Below are 17,252 nucleotides of genomic sequence, written 5' to 3' on the forward strand. Positions count from 1 at the left end.
AGGAACTATATCTAATTGAAAAGATGGCAGGAAGGATAAGAGATGCTTTCTATAGTCACTAAGAGAAAGAAAAGGTTCATGAGAAATGTACAATACGATTTCTGAAAAGACAGATCATGCCTAACAGTGGATTTTCACTGTACACATAGGTACTCCTGTATAAAGTTACTTGCATGTTGGTTATTAGGTCTGAAACAATATATATTAAAGGAACTGAAGTTTGGCTGGTGTAGACACTGACAAAACTGAGTGGTATTTGGGGGGCACAACTTGACCAGTTAATGACTCGGTTGCTTTGTGCTGTAGATCTGTATCTACAGAAACTTTACTGGGTCTTTCCAAATACTAAAGAGCTTTACAGCCAGTGTTTTCTTTGATATGTGCAAGTTTATTCCCCAAGTCTCTCCTTCATCTAACTTTCATTGCAATTACTCAAGTCAGAGAAATCACATGCACAGGCTTCTTGTAGAAAAAAAAGCTCAATTGAATAATTATACATAGTTAAAATTTGATCTTGTTCTGGGAGCCAACGGACCCCTGTGCTCTTCTGCATTATCTAGCACTGTAATACTCTTTCAAGACTGGTATTATCACCATCTCCTCGAAAATTACAACCAGACTATCTACCTACCTACCCTGCTATCCTTGTTAAGTACCATTCCATCTCCAAATTCCCTTTCCTCTCAAAGGTCCTCAAACATGGCACATTCTTGCAATTTTCTATAACGGCTGTTTGAATCCCTGTAGTCCAGGTTCTATTTTCACACCAACAACCACCCTAACCGAAGTGAAGAATGGCATCCTCTGAGTGGGGAGTTCTATCCCTCACGTTCCTCATAACCCTCTCCGCCAGTATTCAACACAACAAGATAACAATATTTCTCCATCATCCAGCTCTACCAGGTGCCAGTTAATGGTTCAATTACTATCTAACAGAATATGACCTGGGAAACTTTAGCAATGGTATTTCTTCCTTCCCCCACATCACATACACTGGAGCTCCTAAGAAACTATTTTTACCTTCCTCCTTCTCATTCACGTTAGACCATAGACACAGGGCAACAGGGTCATCCTATACTTATGCAATGACACCTGGATCTAACACCCCAGCATACTGGGTGATTGTGTCTGTGCTGTCAGTCTGATTGTTTGATGTCCACCTTTGATTATGTCAGAACTTCCTCCAGCTCAATAGTGGGAAGACCAAAGCCATCTTGATGTTCCTTTGTCACTGTTCCATCCCTACTCTATGGCATTGTCTGTGGGCTGAATGTATGGCCTTGAAGCAGGCAGTTAGTATATTCAAGGAACAGCAACAAAAATGTGTATTCCGAAATATTAAATCAACATTTACTGTTGCTGTTACATACTACATGGAGATGCTTCAACAGTGACTAAAGAACCAAATACATACACTCAAAACTTTTGGTCTGAAAATCTGCCTAAATGAAAACAACCAGCAGATTTTTCGTCCATGTTGAATAACAAAGGGATGATTTTGGTCCATGTTAACACTCAATTATACAATACTATTAGTGAAATGGATCGCACAGCTTAACTCAAATTGAATGAGAGTTCATGATTAAAAGAAGACATGTGGTAATATAAATGAACACAAACCAAGTAGTGTTTTAATAACTTGATTATCCCAGTGATTACAGCATAGTTTTTGAATATTCCACTTGTCCTGAACTTAAGACAGATTTAGAAGAGATCAGTAAACTTGACAAAACGATTACATTACTTCAAACTAGAAACCAGGAATTTTCAAATAATTATCTCATCCTGGCAGCATTTAAACTGGAGTTTCTTGGTGAGCTTTTGAATCACCAAGTTTACTTTCAAGTTCTTGAAATGGCTTTGTAATTTTCAAATACACACATCAATTATTATTTTGCATTTTATACAGTATTCTAAATTGTAAGAAATAGCAGTTAAATAAATTAATTTGTATTCGTTTCCTGAATAGAGAAAACAAAACATTGTCTTTTACGTACAAATAATCTTCGAGAAAATTTGCATTGTAATTCAAAAACTTGATTATCAGCCTTAAGTATTTTTGCCAGCAACTGCCCTGTAATGACAGTCAGCAGACAAAGACGGAAACCTTAAGCATAACCTTCAAATTACTTACTTAGGAATTGGCACCCTGATCAGAGTCCCATCCACTTCTGGGTTCAGGTTCATTCCACTTTCTCTTATGGCCTTGGTGGCAGCCATCGTTGCCTGTGAACCAGATCAAAAGGTAAAGGGCATTAGCAGAATAATTACTTACAGATGACTGTTCCGTCTCCGTCCGGCTAATCTATTTGCCCAGAACATGGAAACGTTTACCTCTTTCACCAAGAATATCAGGAAGTTAAATTCAGTCCAAGAAGCTTTGATCCCACTGTGAATTGCAAGCTAAGTCCCCTTGCACACACAGGGATAAAATTGTGGTATTGCAGAGGAGGAGAAAGGAAGGGGAAAAAAAATGGAAAGAAAAAAGTTCTGCCCCTTTGAACATATTTTCAATGGTTTGAGGCCATCTATTTTAGAAACCACAAATTAATTCTCTTGGGAATAGTTACAAAACCAAGATTTTTTTAAAAAATAAATTTTTTTACAAATTTAAATTAGATATATAATGTTTTACACAGTTTTTGTTCTAACTGAAATAAATGCACTTTCTAAAATATCGGACAGATTTAGATTGAAGAGTAAATCTAAATACCTATAAACGTGCAACTTGCATAATTGTTTAAAGATACTGATCTGACATCAATAAAAATTCAGGTAGGTAGTTAGAAGGAGTAATTTTTGGGCTGATCGGAAGGCAATGAACAGAAAGAACTTCATAATCAAAACCAGATTTCCCCCTAATTGTGCTAAACATTTATTTTATTATGTACTGGATACAGAATTGTGCATTAATCAACTACAAATTATTTCTTGACAAAGTAGCAATAACGATACACATCAGCATCAAGTAGTGAAACTCAGTGTCCACAGTGGCACTCTTTGCCAATGCAAATATGAACTCAAAACTTCATCAGAAATACCCCTAAATGTAAGCATATTGCAATAAGTGAGATTGATTTCAGCTAATAATCTAACCTTGCATTCTGATTTGGTCTCATTGTTCCTTCTACTTGGCATTGAGTACCCCTGCAAAATGGCTTAAAAGTTGGTCTGCTTTAAAATCTCCACTAATACTTTAGCAAATCCATATGCTGAGAGAAATGCAAAAGTTGCCACCTTTTCTAAGTTTTCCTTTATTGATCTCCCTAAGAACAAAATATAATCCAAAAGACTAATGGGCTCTTAGCATTTATCTCAAGGTGGCTAGAACTCAAAAACTAGGAGGCAATGTTTCAGTTGTGCAGAAAATTGGTCAGCCCACAACTGGAGAACCACATTTGGTTTTTGGCACTGAACCTCAGGAGAGGACATCATGGCCTGGGTAAAAATACAATGCAGATTCAACAGCATTATACTAGAATTTAAAGAATTAGATTACAAAGACAGGTTGCATTAATATGCCCTGCATTCTGTTGATCATAGATAGCTCAGGAGTGATTTAATTCAGGGGTTTCAATTCGGTAGCATTGATATAAAGAAGTTATTTTGTCTAATGGGAAAAAAAAATCAAAGATGAGAGAGCATAATGTTAAAAAGAGGGAGGGTTTGAGAGTAAAATTGGGAAGTTCTTTTTCCACACACTGTTGTCCTAATCTGGAGCTGACTACCCAAAATTTTGTGGATGGTGAGTCAGTTTAAATTCTCAAAATTGAAGTCAATAGACTTCCTTTAAAAAAAAACAAACAAGGGTATCAAATGAAATACAACAAAAACCAAAAATCCCCGGTATGGGTAAAATCAGTCATGAAAGCAGCCGAGGAACAACAATTCACCTTGGTCTCCCTGAGTAAGGGAGCAAAAATGTTAGCCAAGTTTCTCACTTCTGATCATTGTCCTGTGACTCTTATTGCAAAATGTAAACACCTTGTATCAATGAGTTCAGAGTGGATTCTGAAGCTTTACATAATCAAATTGTTTGTCTAAGCTTACTCATTTGGAAAAATAGTCAGTTGGCTGTGAAAAAGCTGCTATGCCTGTAAAACAATACTCAAGCAAAAGTCAATCTTGAAGAGAAAAGCAGGGAAATAGGAAAGAAAATTGGGGAGAAACAAAGAATGTTAATTATGCTGGCACGGAGTACAAATAAAAACATTTGATATCCTCTGAGGGATATTTTTAACATTCCTACAGAGGTGGTTTCTAAGCCAGATGTCAAAAACCAAGCTAAAGCTACTTGTAAATCTCAGTAAAGATCTCGCACTTTGCTTGTACTGCGCTAATGGTTCCCATGGTAAATGAATGAGCAGGACACGTACATCATGCTTAAACAGCAACCTTTTTTGAAGTGATGGTTTTCTTGTGAAAGATGGTGTTAACCACCGAATAGTAAACAATTGTAACTTGGCAGAAATGACCTTTTAAATGAACAAGTAACTAGTTTATATTGTGTTTCTAACTTCAAAGAAACCACAGAATCTCCTTTACAGATGTGTAATCAAAAAGAAAATGGACAGATAGTGAAAGAATGTAGACAGAGTGGGTTGTATGAAGAAATACACGTGGAGAAGTAGATTGGCTGATGGAGAGAACTCTAGAACATAGGGCGTAGCTAAGTGACGGCATGGCTACTGATTATGGGTAAAGGAAATTGATAACTTCACCATTACTGCTTGTGCATTCTACAGCCAGATACTGTAAATTATCATATTTACGGAAACTAATTAACTAAACTACTTACAGGGTATTTCTGTAACTGTTTATTTTTAACTAAAAACAAGTGGGATTAAATGGTTTATTCACGAAGATGTCCAAAACAACAAATGAAGTTGCAGTGCATGTTGTAATCATTTTGTTTGTTGATGCTTTTGGGAATGCCTCAAGTATCCTTACAATATTCTCAATTACTAGATCAGTTACTGTCATAAGTTACAGAAGAGGCTTTTACCAATCAAAGTTGTTGTGTTGTTCATTTGACCTACTCAGTGCTATCAAGTAAGAAAGAAGGTTAAAAACAAGCCAATTGAGATCAAAATCTACCACCTGAAGTATTCAGTTACATTAGATACAGTTAGGAAGAGTAGAGTTTTGACTACAATAAAAAAAAACTTATTAAATTTTCACTATTTGCACACAAACTGTTTTTTCTAAGTCCAGAAAAATTAAATGAGGGGAAGTAGTGTTAACTGCCTTCTGAATGTGACAATGACTACAAACAGACTGACACAATTAGTCACTAAATGTTTTTAACATTCAATAAAACACCCAAAATGATCAAAGACAAAATAATTCAGTATTATGTCATCTTTACATAAATGTCTGTACTGTGGATACAGATCAGGATCGTTTTGACAGACCAGCTCCCTTTTATTCAAAGACAAAGACAAAGACAAATCAGAATGTAATACTAAGCTCAGCTTGAATTTCTAGTGATGAAAGCAGAAACACCAAAGTCTTGATATGACAAAAAGTCACAAGCAACAGGAAAGTGGTGATGAAACAAAGATAAACTACTTTATGCTTACCTTTAGGCATGGCATTAATTGTATAACAGCAACATTTTGTAAAGTTGTGGAATTGAAATCTTATGTAGTTACATCAACATGTAAAAACAGCATTTAGAAAAATCAAGGTGCTGTAAGTTTTGCCATAATGCTATTAGATAGCAGTAATTTTGCATTCCTATTCAGCCACTGATGATACAGTAGTGCATAGGCCTATGGGAATTGCAAGAAAATGAACAAAATCAGTTATCTGCCCCAATCATTTTGGAAGCCCTGGTGTGAAATATGTCAACTTGCATCAGAAGACAGAATTAGGCAAGGGTGCAATGTCTTCAATAATAAATAGCCTGTTAATACTCATTTAGAATCATACATTAAAAATAATTTAGAAACGTAGGAACAGGAGTGCTATTTAGCCCCACAGTTTAAAAATTAACAACTGATCTCACATCATCTTACTCCAGTTGAACAGAGTTCCAAACTTCTGCCACAATCCACATGTATAAAGGTTCTTAACTTCACTCTTGGATGACCAGACCCTAATTTTTGGTCATGTACTCTTGTTTTAGATTCACCATTTTTTTGTTCAAGTTACTGCAGGGTTGCTAATGATACAGACCGTACCCACATGAGGCAGCACGTTTAGGGATGAAATAGAGTTAGTGTCACCAAACTATAGTGTGCCAGGGTGTTGGAACAAATAGTAGTTCACGAAGATAGAAAAAAAAGCAGAGCCCTAATTGTTATGACAGCTCTACTAAGAACATTTGTGCCTTTTTAACCACATTCATAACAGTAAAAGATGCTATCAGACTAGGCCGGGCACTTTTGCACGACCGCTGTTTACCGAACAAACATGTTTCTGAATAAGACAATCTAAGCTGGAAGTGTGGCTCATTTCCTTCTCATGAAGGATGCTTTGGAATCGAGTTCTTAGAAGTTAAAATAGGCTTTGAACAATCCATCATCTTGTCATACAATAAACAGAAGGTTTTATTGTAATAGGCCATGAATTTTAAATAAATAGCCCACTTTTTTCTTGGTAGTAGTCAGGAAATAAGGAACAATCATAATATCTGACAGAATATGTTATTTAAAATTGGTCAGAATCATGCAAATTATAGCATAAGCTATGCAGCCTAACTCACCAGGCTGGTGGTAGCTATTCAACTAGTCATAATGTCATTTTATTTCAGCTTTTTCCCATTATCCTTATGTATTCTTTTAGTGCTTATTCTACTTCTTAAATGATATCATTTCTACCCCAATAGTTAATGCAATAAAGCACTCTACAATTTAATAATCCTTTATACATAAAATAAATTATCAATTATTCTTCTCATTGTTATTTTGAGTTCCCTTGTTTATGATTTGGAAATCAGTTGATACAATTTTACACTGCCCTCTCCAAATCTTTCCTAGTTTTGGACAAGTTAAAAATGTAGTAAAAGGCTCACAGCACTTTTACTGATTGGAAAATATTACATAACACATCACTGAGCAGTGAAAAGGTTCCAGCATGCACTAGTCTGCTAAACTACTGCAACTGAATGCCCATGATTCTCCACACAGCAAATTCCCAATTTTTAGGATGCTGTGAGGGATAAGTCACTTCCCATCAAGAATAAGGAAGGGCACAACTCTTTACGGCTTGTAGATACCAGTACTGACAGAGGCCTGCAGCAATATTTCTTCCCAGACCACTTTTCAGTCAGTAGCATGCAATGTAGGGAGGGAAAAATTGAGGAATGTGCTTCAAATCTGTTGAGTTTTAAAACCATTATGTACTCATTTCAATTGGGATACATTTAAAGATGATAGCCTGAATCTGAATATCAGTTTAGCGGACTATTAAAAAAATCGAGCTTCTGCAAGCTCTATTGCGTTGGGCTGTTAAGATTTAGGACTACGATCATCAATTCATCGTTTTTTTTTAAATGTACGTTCCATTCTTCTAGCTTACATGGTCTATAATAAAAGGACTATTACAGTTTATCACTGAAATGCAAGTTCTTTACTCAATAATCTACACAAAATTATATTGTTCTGCCTCAACCAATATTTAACTACATATGAAATAAAGTTTAAATAGGCACCTATCACTGATTATGACCTCAAACATCACAAACGTATTGTGTATATTGTATATATTAACTCACCTCAGGGAAACTCGTCATATCTACTAGGATGAGTTGAGGTGACTTCAGGGAGATCTGTCCCAGGTGGTTTAATGGAAATTTTCCATCATTAGTAGTAACTGTTATATGATCCAAAGCACCTAAAGAAAATACCATACTTTCAGCAGATGACTATATTGAACAAACAAGATCAAGTAAATGTAAAATGGAGCATTTTAGATAATATTTCTATTGTAGTAGATGTACATGTTTAAATTAGAATCATAGAGTCATACAAGCATGGAAACAGTCCCTTTGATCCAATTTGTCCATGCTGACCAGATTTCCTAAACTAGCATATTTATCAATTGCAAAGCGGTCTTCCTTGTAGTCAATTTAGAATTGATCCCATAAATCTACTTCAAAATTCACATGCCTTGATCCTACCCATAAAATGCACTTTGTGACTCTGGACCAATCTCCTAAAAATAATTAAATTCTTCCCATTTTTTTCCTCTTATTAAATTGCCTGGTATCAATACACAGTTAAAAAAAATCAAATCCAATTGATGACAGATGGCATGCAATAACTCACTGACTGCTACGTTCTGAAAGTACAAAGCAGCCAATTTGGGAATAAGCAGAAAACAATGGAACTCCAAAGCTGCCGATTCTACATTTTTGCCGTTTTCTTTCTTGTGATCAGAAATAAGTTTCTTCTAAAATACAAGGAAGTTCCAAGCTGCTGGATAATCATGACTGGTGGGCTGCTGTCAACACAAATCAATGACATAACCCAGACATAACCCTGTAAGTCCCAAGACATCTCACCACAACATCCATGCAGCAATGGATATTAATGGTGCTATTTCTAGCTACTGTTGTTATTGTAAAAATGAACATGTCATAAAATAATCACTGATAAATTAATTTTCTTCAAGTAAATATTTTCAAGAATCCTATTGATAATAGGTCATCATACCACAAAAACAAGCAAGGAAGAATTTCTTGCAAATATTTGATCTTTAAAATGAAATATTTATGGTCTTAATTTTCAGAAAGTCTTCCTTGATTTTAATATTACCTTTCAGGAGACAACAGGGACTAAAGATGTTCTGTAAATCTACTTGAATTAACAGTTCCCTATACATGACTAAAATAAATTTTCGTTGAATAGTAGGAATCAATAAGAGTTTTAGAAATTGAATTCTGATACTTGTTCAGTCATTATAACAATAGATTTTATACTTTTTATTTATAGTAAGCATGGACAGAAATATTGATGAAATATGGCTTCAGGTGTAGAACCTCACATTTCATCCTAAAAAGAACGTTGAAACCTAAAGACTGTTCTAACATGAATAAATTAAGAGATTCAGCAGTCCAATTCATCAATCAATCATTCACATTCTGCCTGTCATTTGTTCTCCTATTTTAATCCACTCACTTACAGCTAATAAAACTGTATTACTGGGAGAGAAAAGGAAATAGATATGGAATAGTTTATTACCTACCATACTGCGTGGCAATTAAAGTTTCAGGCAACAAAATTTCCATTGACTGTTATAAATAAGGGAGTATGGAATGGCGCTCAGCACATAACTTGATAGGTAATATTTTACTCCTACTATTCCATATGCCATAAATTCTGATGCATTTAACTTGCTGACAGAAACATTTAACAGTTAACTTTACCATCAGCAGCTCATTCTCACCAATACTGCAGCCCAATATGAGATATTTTTACTTGGAAGTTTCATGTCAACATTCAATCAGCCAAGGTGAAAAAAAATGAACTCTTTAAATAATAGAATTGATAAGTGCTAGATACTTAGAATACTTTTTTCTGTTTTGAGACGCTGTTACCTGTCAGCTTACATAGAAGACCATCTGCAAACACTTTGCTAGATGGTTTTGACATATGGCTCCTACAAAAACCATTTTCAGGAAGCTATTAGTAAATAATGGATTCTTCCTGGTCAAGACCATGGTAAGGAGCAGCTCAGGAAGGTCATAGAAAGTGACCAAATTATAATGCAGCACATCCAAAGCATGGTAGCACTCCAAGTATTTGAATTTTATAAAATAAGATAACATAGATAAAAAATTTGGAAGCATGAACATGAGATAGCTGACACCATTTGCTTTCTTAATCTGATCTTTGGATTGCTTCTCAAAATTGATATGATTTTTTAAAATGTAAGTTTAAATTACTTCTAGAATTAAAAGAAAAAATTCACAGCCCCTTTCTGCAAAATTTTAAATTTAGATCACTGAAATAAGGAATTAGGAAATAATAAGTGATATTTTCAGAATACTATTACCAGGAAGAAACGTATGTTCCATTTGATTTAACAACATTCTTTTGGAAAAAAAAGAAGTAAAATTGTGTTCCTTATGGTATTGCGAAAAGATAATAATTGTGGATGGCTTCCAGTTTAGCTGGCATATTGTTCAAAAATGAAAGTGAAAACCTGTGTATTTTCGGTCTAAAAACATAGTCCTCAGATAATAATGTCTGGGAAGAGATTAGAGTTTCACACCACACATCTTTTAAAAAGAAAGTCTGGCCAATCATCCATCTTGACTTTTCAGCTTCTAGAACTCAAAGAGCAGAGTGAAGTTTAGCCTGAGACAGATTTCAGCAAATCCAGGAACACCTAATTCAAACACTTGAACATACAAATAATGTCCCACCAGCAAAGAACAGTCTCTGAAATGCACAGTAGTGAAAATGAATGCCAATTATTGCCAAACAAAATGTGATTACTTGAGCAGCAATTTAGGTATTTGATACATTGTGGGGAATCAAATCAGCTTGTTGCATAATGAACAAAACTATGTAAAATGGAGGTCAATTTACTCTTGCATGTTATGACTGTGCAATTTTGATTAAAAAAAGACATTTTGACTGTAGTGAGCTGGTAGCCACTTTGACCACAGCAGCCAACAGCAGCTTAAGATTCCTCTATAATACTGCTATGTGGACAACAGATGGACGTATGTGGCATGTGCTGGTTAATCTTTGCAGGAAGTGGTGAGTGGCAATTATAAAACTCTGAATGACATGTGGCAGTACCTGTAGAATGACAATAGAAGGATCACTATGAAAAAAAAATCAGTTCCGGCCAAGTAATAAGACAGCATAAGCCCACACACACGGTATAATTAAATTTAAATGTGCATTATTTCTAAATCCCAAAGTTCTTAAAATTTTCTATGCTTGGAGTTGGATTAATGATTAATTTTTAAGTTTATGAAGAAAAATTGTACATCCGTAAAGCTTACCTGGTGAAGTTCTTACATTTAGGTTCTTCCCATAATAATCTTTGAGATTCACTATGATTTCCAGCATATCTTGTTTTAATTTGTTGAGATCAATAACGTCTTCGACCAAAGCAGCATTGATGTTCACTCGAGTACCTTGGTGTCCTTTAGCTTTCACTATATGTTACAAGCAGTAACAGATCAGATACATCAGACGACAAGTACAAATAAACTATAGGCTAACGTAAGTTCACCACAACCTGTTATAGGGAGCTGATCTGTAAACAGCTGAAATCACCTAAATTTGCATTGGTTTACCTGCCACAGTTGTAATATTGAGACGAGGTCATTTTATGTTTGTATATGAAAGGCACTTGGGTAATTCGGTAATTAGATCACTTCTTTTAACTCGTATATTCTGTATGCCAAATTAAGCAGGGTTATTTTGATCGCTGACCGCTCTTTGCATACGGTTCTACAATGCTGTTTATGTTCAAGAATTTTATGAAAATTTTCACTGAACTCATCTGAGCAAGTATTCACATTTGATAACCTCCTTACAATTATATTCACATGGTGGTATTTGCATCTTGCAGGCAGTATAGCCAACACATATTTTTAGCAATTACTTGGAAAGTTCTTGTAAACACTTGCAACCCATAAACAAGCAAGAACATACACTGAATTCAGAGATGGATGCAAAAGTTATGTATTTACTCTACTCACTTGCATCCCACAAAATAGGTTCCCAGATGAAAGGATTTTGAACCCAAAATAAGTTTACAATTTGAACCAATACTTCAACATTACCAGTTCAAACTAAAAACTAAAAGGAACTAGATGACTTTCTAAGTCTCACACAATTATAATTACATAGGGATATGTCATCAACAGTAAAATTCACACCTTTTCCATTTCAACATGTATTATAAGAAAGGGAGAAGTAAGAAAGGCAAGTGGTTACCTTTGGCTTTCTTGGTAGCAAGTGGTCGGCTCAGGGATACAAGCAGGGCACCACACTGCTTGCAGTTGTTCAGGAACACAGCTGCTGGCCCTACCCGGTTCTCCACTGCTGCGCGCATGACGAGCGGCCGGAATTTGTACAATGAAGGTCCTAGTTGGTACATCTGTCTCAGCACAATCGACATTTTGCAGGAAACTGCTTTTAACTGTTACCTAGAGTATAGCAGAAAGGCATTTTCAGGGTTGAGGAAAAGTTCAAAAAGATCAGTGAAACTCACACAAGACAAAGGAGCTTTCAGCAGCTTGTTAATTTCATTTTGCTCCCTCACTTCAGTTTTCCCAGTCTATTGCCAATGAGTCACCCATCTATTCCCAGTGTTGCAAGGCAGACTTTCCCTTCAACAACTTCCAACATTCGGAGCAAAATGCTTTTAATTCCAGACTTTTCTCATTAAGGTTTTTTTTTTACACGTGGCCTAAATTAGCTACCTCCAATTCAATGCGGTATTCAACCACATACAACCTCAGAAAAAGTACTGCCAAGCAATTATTGCACCAAACATTTAAGCTGTGTTTGACATCAGTTTCTATGTTGTGTGTAACCAAAGCCTTAACACACATTTAGCAAACTTCACATTGCTGCTTTAGAGAGAGGGAAGATCATGAAGTATGGGAAATACCCTGCAAATTGGAACAACTTGTATTAGTCTCTAATAATTAAGGTATGCCTTAAATTCAGTTCAATTTTGAGTTGAATTTGATGCTGATCAAGGTGACTGAGGTCAATGCTGGGAAATACAAACCTTTTCCACTTTTAGCACCCACTGAGCCATTTTCCAGTTCAGGTATAACACACACCAGATGCAAAGGAGAAGTTCATTCCAACCTATCCTTTCAATGCACCTTAAACCAATTTTAACTACAGCAAGTCCTGTACAGGGGTGTGAATGTTTCCAATTTTCACAAAAACCTCCCGGTGGTCTGAGTGAGATTGTTAATTAGTGTTTGATTTCAAGTGGTTTTCTGCTATAGATCAATGCCCATTAGGAACTGAGTTCAAACTGCCCAAACTTGTTTTATGGAGTACGTTTTTAAGAGGAAAAATAAAGAAGCATTTGTCCATTTATCTGGACTGGATTTGAATACATGTCCCGAAGGTCAAAAGGACAGGTTTAAACTCAACAAGTCACCTTATATCCTAAAACAGACAGGATTATCATCAGTATCACCCAAAGTCACAAAAGTTTGCCGTTGTTATTGGAGCATAAACTACTCCGTTCTGAGCGCATACATTTATCAGTATTAATTGTTTCACATCAATCAGCAGTATTAAAGTCTCAGCTAAATGTTCCTGGTATATCATTTATGTTTTGCAAAAATATTCACAGAATTCAACAAGGTTTTTTGAATCCTATGAACAGAGTTCTAAACTTAAAATTCATCGCAAACAACTAGTCTTAATCCAGTCATTTTAGTTAAGATGGAGAATCTTAATCAATTATCATAGAATCCCTTCAGTGGGAAGCAGGTCATTCGGCCCATTGACTCCACTCCTCTGAAGAGCATTCCACCCTATCTCTGTAACCCTGCATTTCCCATTTCTAATCCACCTAGCCTGCACATCTTTGGACTGTGTGAGGAAACCGGAGCACCTGGAGGAAACCCAAGCAGGCACGGGGTGAATGTGCAAACTTCACACAGACAGTCTCACGAGGGTGGAACTGAGCCCAGGTCCCTGGTGCTGACAGACAGCAGTGCTAACCACTGAGCCACCATGCCACCCATTTATGCAAAGTTCTTATTTACTAATTATGTTAACACTAACCCAAGAAAGTTGTTAATAAAACAACAGCTAGAAATGGTCCCACTGTCAAAAATTACATATATGTAGGCAGAACTTCAAATCCTTTTGTTTGAATAGCAAGGTGTACATAAAATGACAAAGAAAGAAGAAACTTGTAATGGTATGATCCTTAAATAAAACTAAAGCCATCAGAACAATAGAGGGATAATCTTGAAACAGTAATTTTGTTTTGAAGTTCTAACTTCAGTTCAACTCACGAATGGTATGGGTATAATGAGAGGGTCTGAGCCTTTCTCCCCAGCAAATAGCTTATATCTTATACTGTTTCTTTACCACCTATTATTTATGCAGACATGGTATTTCCTGATAACAGTGGAACAAGGTAGAGTCTCCACTGATTCCAGAACCAACAAGTTTGACATTCCCTACATTTAGACACGTGCAGCTCTCCAAAATCTCAGGTCCTGCTTTTGACATTTGATGTGATGTCAGTAGTGGATTTCAGAGAGTCAGTGTGATAAGTAATGGTTTTAGAAGTGGCAACAGCAAGAAATTAGAACTAGATCAACAAGAGCATGGCTGACATTTTCGGCAGTAGAGGAGGCAGGATGCACAACAGGTACAGCAATGCAGTAATAAGTGAAACCTGGTGATCCTCAGGGTGATCATGAACCAACAGTGAGCAGACTTCATCTTAATCAACCTATTTAGGGGAGTTCTAATTGAAGTTCGAGGGTGTGAATCAAACCTACAAGATATTTTTAGATAAAAAGGATTTCCCAAATGATGACCTACTATCCTCCATGACATTCTCTGATAAATAAGTAACTTATCCTTTGAACAGAGATCAAGGTGAGGCAAATATATTGCAATGATATCTCATACTTCACAAACATGTTCAAAATGCTGCTGCAAAGATTAAGTCTTTCCTTTATGGAATTAAGTCTAGGCTTGTGGATCACAACTTCAAAGTAAATATTCAGTATAGTTATCTTCTTACGGTCATTCATTTGTTTCATAACATATATTGAGCATTTCATTTTAAACACCCATATATGTTGTATTTCTCCACACAGTTATTGCCTTTTGTTAATAATTACGGCACTCAACAGGACTATTACTCATATTTCAAGTTGGAGGACAGGTTGCAATTGTTGGCTTGGCTACATTTTGAACAAACTTTGCAATCAAACATAACACAAAATCATAAAGCAAACAAAATACAAGGATACATATCACTCATTCTTACCAAAGTAGGAGCTTGCCCACAGAAGCAATTTACCTCAGACACTGAAAGTCTGAAATAAAAACAAAAAAAAATGCTGAAAATGCTGATCAGGTCAGACCAAAGGTTATTGAACTAAAATAACTTGGTTTCTCTTCCCACAGATGTTGCCTGACCTGCTGATTATTTTCAATATTTTCTACTTTGGCTGTAAGAACTTGCTTGGCTTTTGTGGGTGCAGAATATAGGAATTGTATGAGCCACCTTTGTCACTTGAGGACTGACTATGAATAGTTTAGCAAGATTTTTCAACAATCTAAACACTTTTCCTTATCAGTTGTTCAAACTGCAGCAAGCAAACTTGGAGTATATCACTTGGAGTTCATGTTAGCTGAAACAAGTAATTCATTGACAGTTCTGAAATCAAAGTAAAACTCCCAATGATTTAAAGTGAGAGAGTCATTGTGAAATACAGCACGGAAACAGACCCTTCAGTCCAATTCATCCAAGCTGACCAAACATCCTAAATAAATCTAGTCCTATTTGCCAGCATTTGGCCCATATCCCTCTAAACCCTTCCTATTCATATACCCATCCAGATGCCTTTTAAATGTTGTAGTTGTACCAGGCTCCACCATTTCGTCTGCAACTCATTCCACACATGCACTACCCTCTCCGTGAAAAAGTTACCCTTTACGTCCCTTTTAAATCTTTCCCCTCTCACCTTAAACTTATGCCCTCTAGTTTTGGACACCCCGCTCCGGGGCCTCTCATGATTTTATAAACCTCCATAAGGTCATCCCTCAGCCTGCGAAGCTCCAGGGAAAACAGCCCCAATCTATTCAGCCTGTCCCTATACCTGAAACCCTCCAACCCTGGCAACATCCTTGTTGTTGATAGCAAAACTTTTAGAATGTATTTACCATAAAAAAGAAATGGGCTGTGATTATATTTTTGTAGGTAAGGAGTTTGATCAAATTCCCAGCACCTTTGACAAAATGTGTAGCAGAAAGGACATACAGAAAGGACCGCACAATAAGTTAACGGCAGTTAATATATCAAAACATCAGATACTGTGAATTTCTGCTTTCTAGCTTGGTGCCATATGACCCCTTAATATGCTACTAACTCCCAGTAGCCTCCAAGATATCAGATCTTCAGCATGTATACTGCAGATATCATTCATTAACAATTAATATTCACCGCATACAGCAACTTGACAGAATTTGGTGGCAAAAAGTTCCACTGGCTAAGTGCTTTGTTACCTGACTACCAAAAGAATTGTCAACTAATCATTTCCCAGGTTTATGTTGCTCTGGGTCTGGCTACTAGAAGGTGCCCAACAGTGATCTAGGGTGGCTCTCCTGCTGAAAATAAATCAATTTATACTCGTACCCCTCAGCATTACAATCGACCTGTGGCCTGGAGCTCAGCATGTGGGAAAATATATCCCAGCAGACTGTAGTTAATGGGTTTAAATACTGTATAAGCAATAATGCCAAAAAAAATCTGCTTTGAAGGAGCTACTTCAAATTTGATATTAACACATTTGAATAAAAGCATCTCACACAGATCATTCCCCAATCAATACAAGCTTCATTTTAACCTTAGCAACCTGATTTTAACTTAGGATAATGTACAAAATGACATGCCAAGTTTTAACTGAAAACCTTTCTCAATGTCTTCAAATACAGAAGCAATCATGTATAGAGTGCTTCAGGAACAAATGAGATGCACATTTTAATGTTTCTTCACTTTATTCATAATGGTTTATTCAAATCCTTTCATGCACTTTTCTAACTATTTTTGTCATTTTGTCTCAATGTATGGTTGGGTTTTCAATACAACTTCTAAGCACATATGCTGTGTAAAAGTATTTTAAGTAAAACACCAAAAACAAAAGAAGAATGGTGCAATTGTGAGGCATCAGCATTAAGGATTTAAGGCTCATTAACAATCTTAATTCCCAATGAAATCTGTAATTACTATATTCGTGCAGCTGCATATTTAACCCTTTCTTCCTGAAACTAGATTCTCAAAGGCAGCCACCGTTATTGTTTGTAACTTAATCATTATTTTAGTCATTAATAATTAGAATTTGTGCTGTAATCTCATTCTGGAAGAAGCTCTTTTACATCTTTGATTCTAACATTACATTGCAATTTCCCCCTGTAAGTTAATGTATGAGAGGTGGCTTGACTGATGAATATAACTTTGTAATTTACTTTCCCCAAAACGTAATCAGCATTTTTCCAATTGCACAATTAGATACAGTTGTAAAAATACTATGCCTCAGACAATCTCAGAAAATTTCT

The 17,252-nt window shown here is 36.0% G+C and overlaps 2 protein-coding genes across 3 annotated transcripts in view; both read right to left on the minus strand.

Annotated features, from left to right (window-relative positions):
- LOC109938472 (prostaglandin G/H synthase 1) overlaps nucleotides 1–17,252 on the minus strand; it is a 295,924-nt gene that overhangs the window by 250,837 nt on the left and 27,835 nt on the right. The gene's annotated exons all lie outside the window — the stretch shown is intronic.
- mrrf (mitochondrial ribosome recycling factor) overlaps nucleotides 1–17,252 on the minus strand; it is a 39,935-nt gene that overhangs the window by 13,682 nt on the left and 9,001 nt on the right. Inside the window, exons 2-6 of one of the 2 annotated variants that reach the window (XM_048613570.1) lie at nucleotides 14,962–15,010; nucleotides 11,910–12,121; nucleotides 10,967–11,122; nucleotides 7,721–7,839; nucleotides 2,135–2,226 (exon numbers count right to left, since the gene is read on the minus strand). In XM_048613570.1, coding sequence (XP_048469527.1) covers nucleotides 2,135–2,226; nucleotides 7,721–7,839; nucleotides 10,967–11,122; nucleotides 11,910–12,093 — 551 coding nt within the window. In that variant the 5' untranslated portion in view covers nucleotides 12,094–12,121; nucleotides 14,962–15,010. The remainder of the gene's footprint in view (nucleotides 1–2,134; nucleotides 2,227–7,720; nucleotides 7,840–10,966; nucleotides 11,123–11,909; nucleotides 12,122–14,961; nucleotides 15,011–17,252) is intronic. The other variant, XM_020510565.2, reaches the window with a different exon arrangement.

The sequence above is a fragment of the Rhincodon typus genome, chromosome 28 (assembly GCF_021869965.1).
Source record: "Rhincodon typus isolate 14 chromosome 28, sRhiTyp1.1, whole genome shotgun sequence".
Lineage (NCBI taxonomy): Eukaryota > Metazoa > Chordata > Chondrichthyes > Orectolobiformes > Rhincodontidae > Rhincodon > Rhincodon typus.